General features: G+C 41.7%; 1 protein-coding gene across 1 annotated transcript; it reads left to right on the top strand.

Moving 5' to 3' along the window:
* The first annotated feature begins 2,274 nt into the window (after window positions 1–2,274).
* LOC141440040 (adipokinetic hormone/corazonin-related peptide receptor variant I-like) lies at window positions 2,275–10,705 on the top strand. Its single transcript, XM_074104498.1, has 3 exons — window positions 2,275–2,524; window positions 5,816–5,946; window positions 10,580–10,705. Exons 1-3 carry the CDS (start codon window positions 2,368–2,370, stop codon window positions 10,703–10,705), a joined length of 414 nt encoding a protein of 137 aa, XP_073960599.1. The 5' UTR covers window positions 2,275–2,367.
* The last annotated feature ends 9,246 nt before the right edge of the window (window positions 10,706–19,951 follow it).

Here is a 19,951-nt window from a genome sequence, read left to right as displayed (position 1 = left end):
TAAAAAAAGACTGAAAAACTGGCTTGTCGAGCACACATTCTACACTTTTGATGAGTTCCTTAAATTTCAGCCAACGGCTATTATTTACTGAAATTATTTAAATAATTAGTTCTTAGAATATATTAGAATAATTTAACAAAATGACATGTAATAATGATATTACCAATAAAAGAGTATGAGTATGAGTATGAGTATGTCGATGTGTCGTCGTGATTTACTTAAATCAATCATCTGTAAAAGATGTCAAGGCCTATTATTATTTAGTTATATTATTCCATTAGCCTTTCGATAAATTTTGAACCCTGATTGAGTATACTGGAAAGGAGAAATGGGTAGCGTTTCAACCGCTAACTGTTTTCTGTTGCTTCTACTGAAAATACCGGCCAAGAGCGAGTCGGATACGCGCAAAATAGGGTTCCGTAGCCATTAGGAAAAAATAAGTAATATTTTTCTAAGGATTTCGTATTTTATACGGAATCTTCCAAGTTTAGGTATATTTTATACCTTAGGCTGCTATAAGTTACTCTTAAACTACTAATAATTCTGAAGCAAACTTAACCGTTATAGTTTTCCTTGAAAGTTTGATATACTTACTACCATTCTAAATTTTTTCAAATTTTTCCACCCACCGGCTTAGGTTTTAGAGGGGGGGGGGGGACGGACGCTCGATTTTAATGAAAATTTGCCCCACTTTACGTCTATGGGAGATACACAAAAATTTTTTTTTTTTTAATTTTTATTATGCCATTTTGTCGGCATAGTTTATATACATATTCGTGCAAAATTACAGCTTTCTAGCATTGATAGTCCCTGAGCAAAGCCGCGGACGGACAGACAGACGGACAGACAGACATGGCGAAACTATAAGGGTTCCGTTTTTGCCATTACTCTAAAAATGAGTCAGGTGAATGGAAGTATTTTATAAAACGATATGGTGTGCTTACGGTACAATTACAATACAATTACAATACATTCAAATTTCTTGCTCACTTACGATCTCTCATTTCTTCAATATTTAAATGCGACAGGGAACTGATAGATAGCGATTGAAACGCTCGTAGAACGACAAAAGCATAAAACCACTAAAAATATATATAATTTATCAAGAAATATGAAGTAATACAAAATAACCATAGGACTAAAGCTACTATTTAATTAAAATAACTAAAACTAAAACTTTAATTAAAAAAGAGAGGTGGGCCTCTTGGCATGGTGCCCATCACGCAGGCAGCATTCCCGCGTTGAACTGCGATTGAGATTCTTTGCGCGAGAAAGCTGCCGGCGCGAGGATTGCCTGTTGCCTCCCTTAACCTATTGCTGAGCTCCCTGTGTAGCTCAGCGCACCCTTACCATAAGGGCCTAGAGTCTCGACGCCGAAAGCAAAGAAACCACTTAGATATACGTTGCAAAATATTAAAGGCAGTTTGAACTAGTTTTGAGTGCACTTCACTCCAGGCATTCAGCACTTAACAAGCAGCGTCTAAATGTCTCGGTATTAGTTCTCTCAGCAGTAGTTGTAAATTCTCGCTTTTTCAAGTGGGTAGCTATATTTTGGGGGAATAAATTTTTCATGTATGGCGAGTTTTCAGCAATTTAAGCACTTTTAAAGTTACTTGCCAAACTAAAAAGTTACTAGATTTTTTTATTCAGTATCTGTGTTGAAATTGTAAATCTGTTTAAAAAATATATATGCCTCGTTGAGTTTGTTGCCGGATTCTTCTCAGCAGAGGTTTTTCCGAACCAGTGGTAGATTTTTTTTTGAAATTCATAAGTGCTTGTTATAGCCTAAATTGAATAAAGATATTTTGACTTTGACTTTGATGGGAAAGGTATCAAGATAGTTTTATACGTGACGAATACAAATAATGATGGGGTTAGTATCAGAGGTGTATTTAAAGATTTGGCGCCCCAGGCCTGCAGCTTTGCCGCCCCATTAAGTGACGATAAAGTAGGTTATTTCATTTAAGAAAAAAACCTGTAATAGGTGCTTTACCGCCCCCCGAAGCCGTCTTAGGCCATGGCCCTTGGCCCTAGGGTAAATAGCTCCTGGGTAGCTTATATTTTAATATCGTTAGAAACAATTGGACGACCGGATGGCCAAGTGCTTAGAGAACCTGACTACGAAGCTTGAGGTCCCAGATTTGATTCCCGGCCGGGGCAGATATTTGTATGAATAATACGAATGTTTGTTCTCTGGTCATGGATGTTTAATATGTATTTAAGTGTGTATTTATCTATATAAGTATCTTTATCCATAGTACAAGCTTAGCTTAGTATGGGGTCTAGGTCAATAGGTGCCAAGTGTCCCATGATATTTATTTATTGAATAAATGAAGCTATGGAGACGTAAATCAAAACCTATGAACGATGGACAACCTAACCTTCGTGGAGGCCACGGCGGCCATAGACAAGCAGTTCTGGGACTACTTCGAGTCCGGCACGCTGTACAACGCGAGTTTGAGCGTGGAGACGGGCGATGGCGCTGGTGTCGTGCTGGCAGTGTACGCTACGTTGCTGTTTGCAGGTATGCTCATTATTGCTCATTGATCACGATATTCATGGTATTTAAACTATAAACAACTATAAAATAACCTAGCCAACGAAAAGTTGGAAAACCTCCGACTTTGTCACTTCAAAGTTCAATAGGTATCTACACCGATTTTGATGAAACATGTCTATGAAGCATCGCTAGGAAACCTCATTTCAAATAAAAAAAACGCATTTAAATCGGTTCACCCGTTTAAGGACTACAGTGCCACAGACAGACACACATAGCGGTCAAACTTATAACACCCCTCTTTTTGCGTGAGGGGTTAAAAAAATGAAAACTCTAAACAATTACTTTGCAACAGTAATTATCTATAAGATTTGTTTACACAGTGCTGACTGCAAAACTTGAAGTCTCGGATTCGATTCCCAGTCGGGGCAGATAATTGTGTGAAAAATACGAACGTTTTGTGGTCTAGTCTTGTATGTATTTAATATGTCCGTGCATTTATCTAGATACGTGTGTTACTTATCCGTTACCGCCCACATAGTGCCCACACCTTTGCTTAGTTTGGGACTAGGTCAATTAATGTCCAAATTGTCCTGAAACCTGAGTATTTATCTAGCGATTTGATCCGTTTCTGTTATTTACTATTCTATACTCGGAAATGGGACTGAATTTTGATACTAGTTAGTAATCCGATAGGTTAGTAGATAGATAGTTAGTAATCCTATTGATTGACGGCGTGGGTCGCCCAATAAGCCAACACCAGCGATATCTGACTAATGATATTTTGGTGTCGGGTGTTCGTAAAGTTCAACGTAAAGCGATTTCCACAATTTCATTTTCTGCCCGTCCGTGAAAATTGGTACAGATAGAGACGCATGTAAATCGACGACCTGATTTTAATAATAATAATAACTATAAAATCATTAATTGCCACAGAAAATAAGACAGGACGACACAAATAAAAAATACACGTAAGCAGGTGGCTGGTGGCAAAAGAAAAAAACTTGCAGCACTGATTTTCAGCCTGCGCCCTTACTAGCGATGACTTCGAAAATTTATTTTTTCACTGCTTCAAGGGATAGCAAGCTTATATTTACAATAATATGATAATTAAATAAAAGAATTTAAGAAAAAATAACCGTATAAAACATAACTATAAACTAACTAAGTACCTAACTTAGAAAACTTAACTCCCACGAAATTAAATCTAAATAAAAAAAGGCCCCCGTGGCATGGTGCCCAAGAGGTTGGCAGCATTCCCTCGTTGAATGGCGATGGCGATTCGTTGAGAGAGATAGCTGCCAGCCCTTTGGTCTCCAGTAGTGTCGACCAGGCGCTTTTACACTTCTTTAATTACATTTTGTGCGCCGGGACCCCAAGGACCCAGGGTCTCAAATCCGACAGCAACGAAATTGTAGGCTGAACCGAGACCCTGGTATTTTAATATTTTCCTGCCCTCGGCCGCTTCAGCCTTTGCGTCAGCTTTTCTAGTTGTACCCTGGAGATGTGAAGGGGCTACGGTATCGACGCAGGTTGCGTCCGAAACTAATTATTAGAATACGTATTTACGTAATACGTAATTGATCTTATCTTAGACACTTGTCCCACCGCCGACGATGAGCGAGAAGCGAGCAGAGCGAGTAACTAGAAACGAGTGGGCGAGCAGCGAGAAGCGAGTGTTCGAGCACGACGGGCGATTACTCGCTCTACTCGCTCGAGCCGGGCGGCCGCCAAGCTAACAGCGCTGAGCGAGTATCGCTGAGCTAGTTTTATAGCTCAGCGAGTCTTAGCTCTTGTCGCTGCGACAAATGATGTAAGAGCGAGTCCTCGCCGGCAGTGTGAACCGCCAGCGATCAACTATTAATATATGTGTCTTTTATACTCACACAGGATCTTATATCTTTTGTTCGTTTCTTGAGCGAGAAAATAGTCGATAGCCAATCGTTTCCTCGCCGGCGGTGAGACAACTGCCTTAATATCTTATCTTGATAGAAAGGGTCTTGCTTGATTGACGGACTGACAAATGAACGGAGACGAAGAATGAATGAAATGCGATGGTATTCAATTAGTTAGAGTATAATAGGTACCATAGATCGGGGTGTGGTCCGACGAGCATAGTCTGACCGTAGGGCAAGAGTAGATTATCTAGTGTGGGATGAAACCAGCGTGTCATGTTTGAAGAGACTATGTTACTGCCCACATCAAAGTTTGTACATGCCCGAACTAAAGTAAAGGTCATACTTGTTTGCCTACATACTTTATGCTGGCACCACATTTAGTTATTTGTGACACTGTGTGTTATCCGAGCGCAATGGAGTGAAATTTTTGTTATGTACAGTCAAGGGCAAAGATATACACGGCCAAAGTTGCAAAAATATGTATACACGGCCTTAATATTAAGTGCATAAAGTCGTGTATACATCTTTTTGTAACTTTGGCCGTATCGATATCTTTGCCCTTGACTGTAACTTGTGAAAGAAGCAGTTGTGAGTAAGCTATATCTTCAGCTGCAGTGCCTTGCAGTTAAAGTACCAAGCTTTGCCAATTTGGTCATCACGATACTAACGTAACGTATAACGTAGTAGCAAGCATGTAGCGTTCGGCAGCCCGGTGAATATTGAGTTATTGGGATGTGTAATGCTAGTAATTATGCATCAATTGTACTAGGTAATTTCACTTTGCATATTCGCATATTTAAACGAAATGCAGAATTTAAATTATTTAACTAAATCTGCATAGGATAGGATGACTTTTTCGTGCGTCTGTCTTTATCTGTCCGTTTATTAGGATTCTTTAACTCAGAAACACGTCGAGGTATCGAGCTGAAATTAATATCCAATACTCCGGTATGCAATAGCATGTCTCTGCTCTATTTTATTTAACTTATTTATACTTAAATCTTAGACATCTGATCCTTATGTCAAATGTAGAGCTATGCTAAGTGAATGTTATGTAATGTAAACGTTATGCTTTTATACCTATGCATTTTTTTGTTATGCTACTCGTTTATTATGATATTTATGGGTTATTGTATTAACCGGAACATTGACATTAGGTATACAAAAAGTTTTTATACTAAATAAACGACACCCGAGTTATTGATTGGTTCAGTTTGATTCAAGTTATTGATTTACTTTACGGAGGACCATATTTATACAATCCAATACATATATTATTTATTGCACTCTACAAATCAGTACAAAAAATGTATTTATATACTTCTGTGTTATACTTCTTGGACCCGCTGATCAGACTCCAAACTCCAAAAGGTTACTTTTTTCAAGAATTCATAATTAACAGGATATGTTTTGTCATCAGGGGCGTTGGGCAACCTAGCAGTGCTGATGGCCCTGGCGCGGGGCCGGAGAAGACGGTCGCGAGTGGACCTGCTGATGACGCATCTCGCTGTCGCTGACGTCTGTGTCACCTGCGGCGTCATACCGCTGGAGGTAGGACATTAATTACTGTTGCAATACTGATGGCCCTGGTGTAGGGCCGGAGGAGACGGTCGCGAGTGGACCTGCTGATGACGCATCTCGCTGTCGCTGACGTCTGCGTCACCTGCGGCGTCATACCGCTGGAGGTAGGACATTAATTACTGTTGCAATACTGATGGCCCTGGTGTAGGGCCGGAGGAGACGGACGCGAGTGGACCTGCTGATGACGCATCTCGCTGTCGCTGACGTCTGCGTCACCTGCGGCGTCATACCGCTGGAGGTAGGACATTAAATTAATTACGTGTGCAATACTGATGGCCTTGGCGCGGGGCCGGAGGAGACGGACGCGAGTGGACCTGCTCATGACGCATCTCTCTGTCGCTTACGTCTGTGTCACCTGCGGCGTCATACCGCTGGTGGTAGGACATTAATTTAATTACGTTTGCAATACTGATGGCCCTGGCGCGAGATCGAAAAAGAAAGAAGTAAGTTAGACAATAAGTTTTTAGAAAAAAAAACATTTTGAATACAAGCTTTTTTTGCTGACTGTACTTTTTGTTGACTGTACATACATCTGTTGCATACCAAATTTCAAGTCGATGCCATTAACCGTTGAAGAGTTCCGTCCTATGGAGACGATCCTGGCCGGACTACCAGGATGTCACTACCAGATTATTGTATTGACACGCAATTTACATAAGAATATAAAATTTCGAATCAATCGAACTATTGTAAGTTGGTCGAATTTAACTTGCAAGATTTGATTACAGACAGACAGACAGACAGACAACGGGACAGGTGAAACTTGTACAAGTATCTCAAAGTTTGTCAATTGTGTTATGTTTCGTTTCTTTTGTATAATAAAGAGTTTACATACATACATGCTTGTAATATTATGAGCCTCAGGGGTTGCGGCAAGCTTCCCAGTCTGTCGCCATTCCTCCCGTACTGGAGTACGAAGGGCTGCAGCCCTTCTCGAACATTCGTGCAGTGGATTGAGTGTAGTTTTAACTTAACCGGCCAACGCATGGGTGACCTGCCACGTGCTCTTGCGCCTTCAACGTTTCCCTAGTAACAGATAAAAAAATACGTCAGATATTTGAGTAAAAGTAATTTTCGGATTTCTTAATAGAAAATTACTCAAATAACTCGGTTTGATGTCCTTTATAACTGCTCTAACACTCATAACTTTTGCGTCGAAGTTTTGATTAGATTCCGGAAGCAGAAATGGTCTTGAGTTGTTTTACTTACCTACTCAAAAGTACACGAGTATTTTTCAAGAAAAAATAAATTACTTTATTTGAAATACAAAACAAGTCGGTCGAGTGTGAACCTTTCTCATGTTTTGAGAGTTCCGTCCATACAAATGAGAGTTACGTAATCTTATAATGGCTCAGTAAAATAAAAAGTAGTGAAACAGCTATTTCAACTTTCTTTAGTGCTCGTATTAGGTACTAGCAGTACGAGTGGTTCCTGTAGTTCCTTTTTTTCATACTAATAATTCTCTCCTTTGTACTGCCAAAGGAGCTACTTCGAAAGTCTCTTTAAAGGCATGAAAATGGAAATTAGTATTTCTTTTTTCTTTCCTTAGTAGAGCAGACATGCTAATGCAAACCGAAGTATTGGATATTAATTTCAGCTCGATACCTCGACGTGTTTCTGAGTTAAAGGATCTTGATAGACGGACAGATAGATAGACAGACGAATAGGAATGTCATCCTATAAGAGCCCTTTCCCACGGTAACGTCCCGTTTTTTGCGGATTCCGTTTCTGCGGGATACGTTTTGTAGTTACATGCTGATGTGGTAGGTTTCAGATGAGCATTCGGTTTGTAAGATACCGCAAAAATCCGATCCGTTCGAAATGTGCTGTACGGTTTTGCCACTACAAACCGGACGGATGGATCCAGTTAAAACTGGCCAAGAGCGTGTCGGACACGCCTAAAATAGGGTTCCGTAGATATGACGTAAAAATTAAGTAATATTTTTCTAAAATTCAAATAATTTTTCAATAGTCCAAGTTTAGGTATATTTTATACCTTAGGCTGCTATTTACTCTTAAACTACTAATAATTCATGTGAGTGAAGTTAGCACCGCCATTTTGGAAATTCGAAAAACAAATGGTTGTGCTAGGTTGTGCTACGGTTGTGCTAGCTTGTGCTGTTATCCATTTTGTAAATTATAAGCGATATCGAAAAACTGATAACAGCACAAGCTAGCACAAGTCTAGCACAACCTAGCAAAACTTTTTTTTTAATTTGGACAAAGTGGCGGTGCTAAGTACTTATTTAATTAAAATCTTGTAATATGCATTGAACCCAGAACTAGCACAACCCCCCGGGAACAACATAACATATTTTCCAGCATTTGTTTTCCTTGTAAGTTTGATATACTTAGGTACTACCATCCTGATTTTTTTCAAATTTTCCACCCACCGGTTTAGATTTTAGAGGGGGGGGGGGCTCGATTTTAATGAAAATGCACTTTAAACAATTTTTTTCAAAAAACAAAAAATTTAAGAATTTCTTATTAAATTAATCGGAAAATCAGCGTTGAATTTTCCCGCTTGAACTTTAAATTTTTTATAAATTTTTTTATTTTTTTTATTTTACTTGGATGGCAAACTTGAGCAAATGGGTCTCTTGATGGTGGAAGAGATACACCACCAAAAGCCAGTTAAACTTATTTAATTAAAATCTGCATTGAACAGAACCAGAACAACATAACATTTTTCCAGGTACTTGATCGAAAGGACGCGTATTTAGATCTATATTAACATTTTTTTCCTTATTAATTCCTCGGAAAACTCGCGGTGATTTTCCCACTTAAAATTGTTTTCGTTGCTTGATTATTTGATGGGAACAAAAGCTTAAAATCAAACAGTAAGTATCACTTAAAATGAAAGGACCATTTCATTTTAAGTGCTACTTTGCATAGTCAAGGTCCAATTTAAGCTGTGAGTGCCGTCACTGTCCTAATACTCGCTATCTTTGTTTTTTAGGGTTCCGTACTTACAACCTATACTTGGTTTGGATAGGTATTTAACTAAATGTAAACAAAACAAATTGAAATTCCGCCATTAAACTATCTAAACATTTAATTTTTTCTGTATTGAAATACTCTAGTCTAGTTTGTATTACTATGATAAGTAAAATGTTTAAAATCCTTGAATGTACCAAATCTCGCAGCTGAAGTTTGTTTACATTTAGCTAATTACCTAAACGTTTCAAGTATAACTTGAAAAAAAAAAACCATTGTTATTTCAAAGTTCAATATCTCAAAAACCGCTTAACCAATTTTTGACAAGCATAGCTAACAACCATCGCAAATAAACTCGCTTTTATGTAAAAAAAACCGTATCGAAATCGTTCCACCCGTTCGAGAGCTACGACGCCATCATGCCACATACAGACATTGGCGTAAATTTATAACACCCCTATTTGTGTCAGAGGTAAAAAGCTGCCAGCAACAAACAGACGCTCTCATTTCATTTTATTATCAGACCCTTTGCGTTCGGAATCCTAAAAAGCCCTACTGGATGCCTACCCCATTTGGGAATACAGGCGTGATGTTTGTGTGTGTGTGTGGATGACTTTTAGAACCAAACACGTATCTCGATACATCTTGATGTCCACGTCCCTTCTCCATTACTCGCAAGAGGTCAACAAGGACTTCTTAAATACCTTAACGTCCCTCAAGGCCTTTTAAAGTTACGTCGACGTCGGGTAACGGTACTCCTGTGACAGTAAACTTACATGCTTATATCGTTATATAGGCTACACAGAATACCGTGCCACGCTTATTTCCCGCGCGGTATTCTGTGTGCTCTCTTTCATGTTAGCTCGAATATTACAACCCGCCGCTCTCTAAGTTTTACTTACTTTGGGACGAGGCCGTATTGTCTATCGTGCAGACGCTTGCTATCGCATTCATTATTTCTTCTTTGTGTCTAACGGTGTAAGATGGTGACAGAAAGAGATGGTGAAAGCGATGGCAAGAGCCGGTCAATAAGGGCTACAGTTTTCACGCTCACCAGTTGGCGCCACTGTAGACAAAGGTCATGCCTGAAGTATATAGTGGTTAGTTTGTTATTACGGCGTGAAAACAAAGTTAACATTTAAATACCGTACAAAAATATCGAGCATGCCACAGTGTTGCGTAAGACAAAACAGACGTTCATTACCCCGTACCGTAACGCATATTTGCCATAATTAATTTCAGGTACTGCAAAATACTCACCAAATTATTCTAATTAAACTAAAAGCTCACCCAAAAACAGTACCTAACATTTGACATTTCGGAGACCTCTCGCTACACTAGCGCCTCTAGCGGCGTTAGCCCTCATTGGTGTCAAGTGTCCCGTGGTAGGTACTTATTTTTATTCTGCCCGCGTGTTCGTCCGCGTGGAATTCTGTTATCGCGCGCTGTTCCCTCGGGAACTGTGCATTTTCCGGGATAAAAAGTAGCCTATGTCACACTCGAGCCCATAAACTATCTCTATGCCAAAAATCACGTCGATCCGTCACTCCGTTACGGCGTGAAAGACGGACAAACATACAAACACACGGGCACACACTTTCACATTTATAATATGAGTATGGATTACACACCCCATAAATACATACATTCTGTTTCCGTGGTCCAGATCGGCTGGAAGTTCACGAACGCGTGGCTGGCGGGCAACCTGTGCTGCAAGCTGCTGCTGGTGCTGCGAGCGTTCGGCCTCTACCTCTCCTCTAACGTGCTCGTCTGCATCTCCGTCGACAGGTAATAGCCCTTGTTCCGTCGGATCCTAACCCTTGGAAGCTTTCATCATCATCAGCCGGAAGACGTCTACCGCTGAACAAAGACCTCCCCCTTAGAACTCCACAATGAACGACAACTCACCAGTTGCATCCACCGGCCCACCACCCTCACGATGTCCGTCCACCTAGTGGGAGGAATGCCAACGCTTCGTCTTCCGGTTCGCGGTCGCCACTCAAGAACTTTTCTCTCCGAACGGTTATCTGTTCTTCGAGCGAAACTGGAAGTTTTGTATGGAAATAATAATCTAACCTACTTTAAGTTAAAATTTAATTATGTTGGTTATTATTAAATGCTGATTTGGTAACATATTTCGAATACTATTGGTTTTTACGGTTCCGTGACCCAAAAGGAATAAACGAAACCCTTATAGAATCACTCTGCTGTCCGTATGCCTGTCTGTCTGTCAAGACTATTTTTCTCCGGAACCCGTAGAGGTATCAAGCTGAAATTAAGATCAAATACTCAGACGACGGTGTTATGCGGGACGGTGTTTTATACGAACATCGATTTGCGAGTTTTAGTAGTAGCGCCCCTGTTCTTCTCAGAACATTGTATTTTGTGGTCACGTCTACTTACGCTACGCCACATTTCTCCTTAAACGACGTCAATCAAGTACGTCCCTCTCATATATTAAATAGTATAAGTGTCAGAGGGACGGAATGACACGAACTTCGATTTTCGAATTTCGGTGTAGCACCTCAAGACGACCGTACTCGTTATTAAAAAAAAGCAGCCGACAAAAAACGTTTCCTCCTGGATTATTCCTTGCTTTATCTTTCCCACGGAATCACGTGACTTGAAACATTGAATCTGGTAGTAAAGTTGAAATTCTGGTGTTTTATTTAATTCCCACGGGAATTCTAGAAGACTTGAATAATAGTACATTATTCAACAAGGACTAAAACAAGCTTACTCTGCTCGGGTGACGGGTGGCTAACATTTCGTGTCATTATGGTCGTGTGATGTGGGTAGCTAGTTATACGTAAGCTTGAGTTGTGTCAGTGTCGAAATAAATGCCAATGCGAACATACGTTGTTTCTCTTGTCGCACAAACACCACAGTGGCTGACGAGGATTATTATATTATTATTAACGCGTGCATAGACGAATCTATAGTGAGCGAGTGTGCTAATAAAGTGTAGGTACGCGGGACAGTTACAACAATAACAATGTCAGTGGGCAAGATAAGTGAATTTGACGTGCGGAGTGGCGCCTGGAGTTCGTATGTAGACCGGCTAGAAATGTATTTTGTAGTCAATACAGTCAAGGCGGAAATTAAGTTGCCTACGCTAATAGCAGTCATGGGGGACGAAGCGTACGAACTCTTAGCAAATCTGGCAAGCCCTAAGAAGCCTTCCGAACTATCCTACGATACCGCCGTCGAAACGCTGCGTCAACATTTGCAGCCTACACCGTCGGTGCTCGCAGAGAGATTTCGCTTCAGACAACGTAGACAGGTTAACGATGAAAGCATAGCCGCGTACATTGCGGAGTTAAAGAGATTAGCTCGTCAATGCAAGTTCGGTTCGACACTCAGCGAGAATCTTCGAGATCAATTCGTGTGCGGGTTGCATAGTGACATAATTAGACAACGTTTATTTGCCGAGGACGATTCGCTTACCTTCAATCAGGCGGAAAAAATTGCATTATCACTGGCGGCGGCGGAGAGGGACGCGGCCGCAGTGGAGGGGAAAGCGGGGGGATCGTCGGGCAGAGACGTCGGCTCCGGAGCGGGGGCCGGGGAGACGGCGGCGGTGCATGCGCTAGCGCAGTATGGGGCCGGGAGACGCGGGGCGCCGGCGGGGCGCGGGGGCAGGTCCCGGACGCGGAGTGCAGGTCGCGGGCGGGCGGCGGCCGGGGACCGCGGGAGGGCACGGAGTGAGACGTTTGGTCACACGGGTGCCGACGGCGGAGGTCGAACCAAAAATTGTCCAGGGTGCGGGGCCACTACGCACGGTTATGGGAACTGTCGGTTCCAGGACTACCTGTGCAGTCTGTGCAGGCGGACGGGCCACCTGCGGCGAGTGTGCCCGGGCCCGGGCGGCGACGCTCGCACATCTGTCCCGCTCCACCATGGCGAGGGCGGTGAAGCTATTCAAGACGAGGGGATCCCGGAAGAAGAATTCTATCATCTGTGTTTAAACGATTATAAACCGGTGAGTTTACCGATCACAATTGACAATCAAATAGTGAACATGGAAGTGGATACGGGAACGGCGGTTTCATGTATAAGTAACGAACTTTATAGATCGTATTTTAGTAGGCATGTCATTAGGAATAAAAACGAAATTGTGTTAAAATTTTACGACGGTTCAAAAATTAAACCGCTCGGTTGTATAAAACCAATTGTACGGTGGGGTAGTATTGAGAAGAAGTTAGAATTGTTGTAATAGAAGGGGGCACTACCTCATTATTGGGCCGTCAATGGTTAACGGAACTAGGTATTAAAATTCCTCTGTTTAATGCGTGTAACCATGTAACAAGTAGTACGGAAATGTCTGATGAGATAAATAATTTATTCGATAGGTATAAGGAACTATTCAACGGAGGGCTCGGACGCTTCACTGGCGGGGTGGCGACGTTGCGGGTGCGGGAGGGCGCGGCGCCGGTGTTCCACCGCGCGCGGCCCGTGCCCTACGCGCTGCGCGAGCGCCTGGACGACGAGCTGGACGCCATGCTGCGCGACGGGGTCATTGAACCCGTCGACTGCTCCGACTGGGCGTCTCCGCTCGTACTGGTAAACAAGGCTGACGGTTCTCTGAGAGTATGTGCGGATTATAAGGCGACCGTGAACCCGGTCTTGCTGATCGACCGGTACCCCCTGCCCCGTATTGATGACCTTATGGTCAAATTAAGTGGAGCCCGCTATTTTTCCAAAATTGATTTATCTCAAGCCTACAACCAGATAGTGTTAGACGAGACAAAAAGGTACACTGTTATAAATACACATCGAGGGCTTTACAGGTACAATAGGCTCGTATATGGATTGGCATCAAGCCCGGGGATTTTTCAAAGAATAATGTGCAATCTATTACAGGGTATACCGAACGTGGAAATATTCTTGGACGATGTCATTATAGGGGGCAAAACTAAAAACGAACATTTAGAAGCACTGGGGGTGGTTTTTAGTAGATTGCATAATTCGGGTCTTAAATTAAAAAGCAACAAATGCGTGTTCTTAGTAAACGAAGTGCGTTATCTCGGTTACATAATAAGTGATAAGGGCATTCAGACGGATCCGTCCAAGGTTGAAGCTATTGTAAATATACCGAGACCCACTAACACCACCGAATTAAGATCATTTTTAGGAATACTCAATTACTATGGGAAATTCGTACGGAATATGAGTTCTAAACTAGTACCGTTATACGAATTGCTTAAGAAAAATAAAGTGTGGTATTGGTCGGCCGCTTGTGAGCAATCGTTTGTACAGATCAAACAAACATTAGCAGGTGCCGAGGTACTAGCTCATTACGATCCGAGCAAGCCTCTAATAGTGACGAGCGACGCGAGCGCCCGCGGGGTGGGCGGCGTGCTGTCGCAGCGGGACCGCGCTGGCGCGGAGCGGCCGGTCGCCTACGCGTCGCGCTCGCTCAACGACGCGGAGAAAAATTATTCCCAAATACATCGTGAAGCGCTAGCCATTATATTTTGTATTCATAAATTTCATCAGTACTTATATGGGAGACGATTCATATTACGTACCGATCATAAACCCCTGGTGTCAATTTTCGGACCTAACATGGGAATACCTACTATGGTGGCTAGCCGCATGCAGAGATGGGCCATTATTTTGTCTGCTTATTCGTACGATATCGAGTATGTGAGTACTAATGACAACGGCGCGGACGGGTTATCGCGGTTACCCATCGGTGATAGTAAACAAAATGCGCAAGCCGTGCCGGAGCAAACCTATTTACATTATGTACAAGAACAACTCTTATTAGATTATAATCAAATTAAGCGTGGTACTTCGCGAGATCCTATTTTATCGAAAGTTCTTTGCTACATTCGCGACGGTTGGCCGCCACATTGCGATATAGATACTTTAAAACCGTATTGGAATAGGCGAAGCGAGTTATATGAAGATTTGGATTGCGTAATGTGGGGGCACAGATTAGTACCTCCGGAGAGTTGTAGACAGCGTATTTTGAAAATGATTCATGAACCTCACATGGGTATAGTCAAATCCAAGGCCCTAGCTCGAAGTTACGTGTGGTGGCCGGGCTTGGATGAGGCGGTGGAGGGCGCGTGCCGCGGGTGCGCGACATGCGCGGCGCAGGCCGACGCGCCGCCGCGCGCCGCGCCGCGTCTGTGGCCGTGGCCCGCGCGCCCGTGGTCGCGCCTGCACTTGGATTTCATGGGTCCCATAGCGGGCAAAACATATTTAGTCGTAGTGGACGCTATGTCTAAATGGATTGAAGTGTTTAACATGACAAATATATCTGCTCAATGTTTGATTGATAAGTTAAACGAACTGTTCAGTAGGTGGGGTTTGCCGCGTCAAATCGTTACAGATAACGGTACACAATTTGCGTCTAAAGAATTCGAATTTTTCAACAATCACAACGGAATAGAACATATTTTTACGGCCCCTTATCACCCGGCTTCTAACGGATTAGCCGAAAATGCGGTCAAGACATTAAAACGAGTGGTAAAAAAGGCTATACAGGAGCGTAGGAATGTCGATAGGGCGTTGTGGGAATTTTTGATTTACTATAGAAACATCGAGCATTCAACAACAGGCCACAGCCCGGCGAAGCTTCTTCTAGGCAGGAACATTAGAACTCGTCTAGATGTCATTAAACCGGACAGGGAGGGCCGCGTACGGGCGGCTCAAGAGCGTCAGCAGAAGCAATCCGCGGCAGTAGGCAAGAGTTTGGACAGGGAAGAACAAGTGTGGTACCGTCAATATTTGAAAGCGGAGAAATGGGCACCAGGCCAGATAGCAGAAGTTCTAGGACCTAGTAACTATAGGGTAGTGGGGAGCAACGGAGAAATAATGCACAGACATATTGATCAGCTACGGAAACGATCAAGTAAGGGAAGGTTATCGTTAGCGTCTGCCCCAATTAAGTTAGGAAATGATGTTTCGGAGAACCAGTCAGTTTTGAAGCAGGTCGAGCCGGGGGCCGAGTCGGAGGAGCCGGCGGGGTCCGCGAGCCCGGTGCGCGGGGCGGCGGAGCGCGCGGCGCCCGACCCTGACTCACCGGAGAACTATTATTCTCCGCCGCAAACCAGTATGCCACCATCGCCACCCCGAGCCCGCCCTGTCAGACAATGTCGTCTGACTAAGCCTAATTATAAGATCTGATAAGATAAGATATAATAGGTAATTAAATACTGTTAATAATAAGAACCTAGTATTAATAATTTAGCGTAGAGGAGTGTGATGTGGGTAGCTAGTTATACGTAAGCTTGAGTTGTGTCAGTGTCGAAATAAATGCCAATGCGAACATACGTTGTTTCTCTTGTCGCACAAACACCACAGGTGTTTAAACTATTTATTGTTTTTTTTACGCTAGAGTAATGGACATCTGAGGGCCTACTCCGAAGTTCGAAAATCGAAGTTCGTATCGTACCTAACGTCCCTCTCGCTCTCGTATTAAATAGTATAGTATCAAAGGGATCTAACGACAAAATTCGATTTCCGAATTTCATAGTAGCCCTGCTAAATTTGTTACGTGTTTTTTCTTTTCTTTTATTGTTTGAAGTGACGCTTTAAATGCTTGCTATTTAGCCAACAGTTTCAAAATTTAAAACTATTTTTAAACTGATTGGATTATGCATAATAAAATTAATTAATCTTTAATGCCTATTCGTAATTATTCACGAAATTAAATCGTGTTTTTTTTAAATATATTTTTGCACAGTTGTCATTTTGAGGTTATTTCCACGCCCTAAAAATCCTTCATTCACAAACACCGTGATTGGTTGTTTAGGGTTTTCCAACGTAAATAAAAAATATATTTTAATCCCTAGAGATTAATGAGGATGTTCAGTCCCGATATGCAGAAACTAAAGTAACATTTTAAGAGCATGAGGTAACTACGTGGTGATATTCATCTGCGATTTCATGTCTCCAGACATCATAATCATTTCAGTCTATATACGTCCCGCTGCTGAGAGCGCTTGGGCCATAGTTCCCACGCGGGTCCAGTGCGGATTGGGAACTTCACACACATCATTGAATTACCTCGCAGGTTTCCTCACGATGTTTTTTCTTTCACCGTAAAGCTCGTGATAAATTTGAAATGTAATTTCGAAGATGAATTTCGAAAAACTGAGGTTCAAGCCCGGGTTTGAACCCACGTTCCTTTGCTTGAGAGGCGATAGGTAGGCCACCACGGCTTAATTATCCAGACATAGCGGTCGAGATTTCAGAATTTTACATGCGTACACGCTCGTAGCAACTGAATCGTGGCCATATGTGTGGAACCTTTTCGAAGAAAAAGTCATAGTGACATATTGCTTTTAATTTATTTGTTTACTTACTGTAAGAACGTTCTACGGTAGATCAGGAATCAAATGTTTCAACTGTACTGTACATTCCGAAACCGTGGGAACATCGAAATAAAAAGTACCTAGTTTATCGTCTTTTCTTTCAAGCATCAACCAATTTCAACGAAATCCATCCAGCGGTTTTGGCGTGAAAGTCTAACAACTCACAATCTTCAATAGCTGGCACACAAATATCGGAGGCTGAGTAATAGTGTCCCGTTTGGCTTTACATTATAACTCAAAGAAATAGAGGTTCCTTGTAGTCCTATGTTACCCTAAAAACGCTGAAACGAATTTTATTTTCCGTTGGAGGTGCCGCGCGCAATGTAGAATTTGTTTCCAACGTCAGAAGTTGGCCGAAGAGCTATATAGCCAGATCGAAATACAAACTGGGACATGGATGCACAGAAAAACCAGAAAAAGCGACCAGCACTGCATCTATGTCTCAGTTTGTATTTTCGATATGGTTTCACGGGATACCCGTAGATGTAACAAATTAGGCGTTGAAATAAAAATAAAAAAATACTCCAAAAAACCATTCATAATATGATTGCTTAGTAGCGACATCTCTTGTCTGGGTGAGCGGTTAGTTCCGAAACAGTGTGACGTCTCTTGACGAAACATAGATGTCGCTAGTGCTGCTGCTTAAGTAGCATAGTAGAAATAAGCAACCTGAGATATGTATGCATAGGAAAAATTCATGTCTAGATTCCTGTCCAGCAGTGGTGTAGGCTTTATAGACCTGGGTTCGATTCCAGTGCTGGTCTCTTTTTCTGGTGTTTCTGTGCATCCATGTCTCAGTTTGTATTTTCGATATGGTTTCACGGGATACCCGTAAAAGTAACAAATTGGAGTTGAAATAAAAGAAAGCAAAAAGACTGAAAAACCAATCATACTATATAGCCAGCTCTGCAAATAAGTAGCTATACATTTTAATTTGAACACCGACGGGAACGGATATTGATTCCCTACTTCCTACAGTGCGTTCATTCTAGCATGGTGTGGGTGACTCTTGATGCACATTTCCTTTTACTCCTCAAGAAAGTTGCTGCGGTCTAAATATATGGAAGTATATTTCAGTTGTAGCCTGAATATATGCACTGGCGTAAAATATTTGAACGTAAATAACTAGTATGTTATACGAAATAAATTTAAGCTATCAGATTTTTATAATCCATTAATTAAATTCAAAGCCCAATAAAGTGAAGAAACTTAATATGCATGTAACGTAAACCAGAGACTATTAGGGCCTGTACACAAAACTGCGATGCGACGTCGCATCGCAAAAACCTGCGAGCTCGTACGTCGCGTCGCAAGATCTTGCGTATTCGCATCGCATCGTATCGCAGTGAAACGGAAGGAGACGCCTTGCCGCACGAAATCGCATCGCAGCATTCGTGTCGCAACTTTTTGCGTTGCGAATTCGCATCGCATCGCAGTTTTGTGTACACGGCCTTAGTGATGGGACCTAATGTACAGTCACGTCTAAAAGTATGTATACACAAAAAAATTGAAAAATATGTAGCCACACATTTTCATCATAAATATGTATCTATTACTGACACCAAAAATTGTATTCATTAAAACTGTTTCAGTATTATGTAATCACAAAATGCTTCAGAAAGTTGCTACTTAAATAAATTTCATTTAAATGTATCCACCTCGTAGGCAAAAATAAGTATACATGAATGGGTTCCATATACATATAACCACACCAATTTGCAAAATATTTGTATACGCCGTTTGATTCATAAATATGTAATTTATTGAATCAGGCGTTACTTTGCGGAGGTCCATATCAATGAACTAAAATATTTCCTTGCTCACCCCGCGACCTTACGATAGCTAAGCTTATGCAAAATATGCGTGTTCATGCAGTTCCTTTCCACCTCCACACTGTAAGAAACACACACAAATCACACAAACCCATCTATCACCACCACCACACTACACTGACGCGTTTTCGAACTCAAACAGAGCTCATCTTCAGAGTGACACAACCGTAACACCATGCTACCAGTTGTTAGACTAACGAACCACAACCACCGTTTTAACTTGTCACTGTAACTCCCCCAAGTACCCACATACGTTTTATGAAACAAAACAAAACTACCCACAATTATTAATAAAAATTTTTAAACCGTCTTCAAAACTATCTTGATTTTTTATTTATTTACTGTCAAAGCATGTTTTAATTACTACCATTGCTGAAATTAGATCCAAGCCGTAGCAAGGGAGATGAAACTAAATTTAACCTGCTCATTAATAATAGACCCCATAGTGTTGTATCTAATTATCTCCATGCATTCTAAAACATCGAGACGAAACCCTTGCCACAATAATGTAACACTTCATACGAATCGGAGTCCGATAAAGAATGATTTAGTTCCAACAAATGTTTGGCAAAATTCGACTTATCAGGATGCTCATTCCTATATGCCGAAACATGCTCTTTAAATCTAAGCATTAAACTGCGTCCTGTCTGACCAACATTACTTTACTGCAGTCATTACAAGTGAGCTTGTATACACCCGATCTAGTTCCTTTATCTACCTTCTCTTTGTGGTTACAAAGTTTAGAGTACAAAGAGTTGTTAGTCTTAAAGGCTACCTTAACATTGTTTGATTTTAAAATACCACAAATTCTATCAGACAACCGACCAACGTATGAATGCTACACCTATATTTGTTAGAAGACTGCGATGGTCAATG

The sequence above is a fragment of the Choristoneura fumiferana genome, chromosome 21, assembly GCF_025370935.1.
Source record: "Choristoneura fumiferana chromosome 21, NRCan_CFum_1, whole genome shotgun sequence".
Classification (NCBI taxonomy): domain Eukaryota; kingdom Metazoa; phylum Arthropoda; class Insecta; order Lepidoptera; family Tortricidae; genus Choristoneura; species Choristoneura fumiferana.
This window is presented reverse-complemented; position numbering and strand designations above follow the sequence as displayed.

Bases quoted from the DNA above. Each gene is read 5' to 3' on its own strand.
- LOC141440040 (XM_074104498.1), top strand. From the start codon at position 2,368: ATGGACAACCTAACCTTCGTGGAGGCCACGGCGGCCATAGACAAGCAG. The intron at 2,525-5,815 runs GTATGCTCATTA...TTTTGTCATCAG, and splicing joins CGCTACGTTGCTGTTTGCAG to GGGCGTTGGGCAACCTAGCA. The intron at 5,947-10,579 runs GTAGGACATTAA...TCCGTGGTCCAG, and splicing joins GCGGCGTCATACCGCTGGAG to ATCGGCTGGAAGTTCACGAA.